The sequence below is a fragment of the Limulus polyphemus genome, unplaced genomic scaffold, assembly GCF_000517525.1.
Source record: "Limulus polyphemus unplaced genomic scaffold, Limulus_polyphemus-2.1.2 Scaffold13494, whole genome shotgun sequence".
Lineage (NCBI taxonomy): Eukaryota > Metazoa > Arthropoda > Merostomata > Xiphosura > Limulidae > Limulus > Limulus polyphemus.
Genome location: NW_013679104.1, coordinates 2904 through 5222, shown reverse-complemented (window position 1 = coordinate 5222; position 2319 = coordinate 2904). Strand labels below are relative to the sequence as shown.

The 2319-nt window shown below is 37.1% G+C and overlaps 1 protein-coding gene across 1 annotated transcript; it reads left to right on the top strand.

The window, feature by feature from the left end:
* Positions 1 to 900: 900 nt before the first annotated feature.
* LOC106477231 (retinal homeobox protein Rx-like) lies at positions 901 to 1515 on the top strand. The gene has a single exon (XM_013937821.1). The coding sequence runs from the start codon at positions 901 to 903 to the stop codon at positions 1513 to 1515; it is 615 nt and encodes a 204-aa protein (XP_013793275.1).
* Positions 1516 to 2319: the final 804 nt, after the last annotated feature.

Here is a 2319-nt window from a genome sequence, read left to right as displayed (position 1 = left end):
GGACTACTACATCACTGGGCTACTCATGTTAAGATGGATTACTACATCATTGGGCTACTCATGTTAAGATAGACTACTACATCACTGGGCTACTCATGTTTAGATGGACTACTACATCACTGGGCCACTCATGTTAAGATGGATTATATACATCACTGGGCTACTGATGTTAAGATGGATTACTACATCACTAGGCTACTCATGTTTAAATGGACTACATAACTGGGCTACTCATGTTAAGATGGACTCTATGCTAATCTTAAATGATTAAGCAGTCTGAAAGTAGAAATAACAACAATTATAGTTGGCTTCCAAAACGTTACCTGTATAAGCTAAGAACAATAATAGATCAACAAGAAGTCAGCAAATACTTAATCAATTGTAATCAAAATCAAGCTACGGCTCAGATGTAAAACAACAACATTAAATATAATAAGTTTATGAAGCGAAATCTACATCAAAAATTGACCAGGAGGAAATAAAGTCATAATTCAATATTCAAGAAAAGTGAAACCCATAATGAATATAACGCAGAAAATATCTTTTGCAACTTGAAACCTAACTAACTATTAAAGTATAGGAGAAGCAGGCCCTAAAGTACAAGATATTATGATCAGTGTGTTGGAAGATACTAACTTCTGGAATTCGAAAATGACTCGAAATCATAAATACTGAGGAAAATACGATGACGAGGAACCCACTTTGAGACTAATAATGGCTGGAGACGGCTTGAATGGGTAATGAAGAAAAACTTTAATATAAGTTTAACATAACAGCAAATGTACAACGTTTCGAAAAGGTTTTGTCATCATCAGGTACATGCAGTAATATGAATGTTTTTAAATGTTCTGTTGTAAATTTAAAAAAAAGGCTTCCTTTGTAAAGTCTGTAAATATAAATATGTATAAACGTAATGAAGATAAAATCATTTCCTGTTGTTGTTGGTTTCAGGTATGGTTCCAAAACCGCAGAGCCAAGTGGCGCCGCCAGGAGAAGCTTGAGAGCGGGAACTCATTTCCATCTATACGACAAACCAGATCGCCACCTGACTGCCCCTTCTCCGGATTCGGAATGACTCGTGCCGCTTCCCCGAGCTTTGTCCCCGTACTCCCTTCAACTCTTGGATCAAACTCCTCGTCCGTGTTGACAGGAACAAATCTTCAGCCCTTCTCATTGGATTCTTGGATTAGTCCTCCTATAATGGGGCCACCTTTTTCGTGTTCGTTGCTTGCTCCTTCCTCCGCCAGGTGTCAGAGTTATGTGACGCCCTCAACACCGACAGTAGTAACGGTTCCCTGCTGTGCTACACTGAACGGTCTACCATCCGAAAACCTTCCCGGTCCTCCGGGAAACTTAGGATCCTCTCCTGCTCCTCTGAACTTATCAGTGAGTTGCGCGAGCTTGAAAGGCATTGACTCTAACAAAATGGACCTTAGAAGTTCGAGCGTTGTGGCCCTAAGAATAAAAGCAAAAGAACACGTTGATTTGATGGCCATGAGACAAGCATATGTTTAATAGTAACAAAAATAATATCTATATTTCGTAGCTTACTATAGAAAAGTACGTACATAATCCTGAGTGAACATGAAGAAGATTATCCTTCTATTTATCTGACTATCTAAATGTAAACTTCACTCTTTGGCTTTAAATCTATCTATCTATCCGCCTCACTCTTTGGCTAGTGTCAATGTTTTTGTCTGTCTGTCTATTTCTATCAACGTGCCTCACTTATTGACTGTTTATCTGTCTATTTCACTCTTTGGCTGTAATATATCTATCTATCTATCTATCTGTCTCACTCTTTGGCTGTAATATATCTATCTATCTGTCTCACTCTTTGGCTGTAATATATCTATCTATCTATCTATCTGTCTCACTCTTTGGCTGTAATATATCTATCTATCTGTCTCACTCTTTGGCTGTAATATATCTATCTATCTATCTGTCTCACTCTTTGGGACAGATAGATAGATAGATATATTACAGCCAAAGAGTGAGACAGATAGATAGATAGATATATTACAGTCACTCTTTGGCTGTAATATATCTATCTATCTGTCTCACTCTTTGGCTGTAATATATCTATCTATCTATCTGTCTCACACTTTGGCTGTAATATATCTATCTGTCTGTCTCACTCTTTGGCTGTAAATATATCTATCTATCTGTCTCACTTTTTGGCTGTAATATATCTATCTATCTATCTGTCTCACTCTTTGACTGTAATATATCTATCTATCTATCTCACTTCTTTGGCTGTAATATATCTATCTATCTATCTGTCTCATTCTTTGGCTGTAATATATCTATCTATCTATC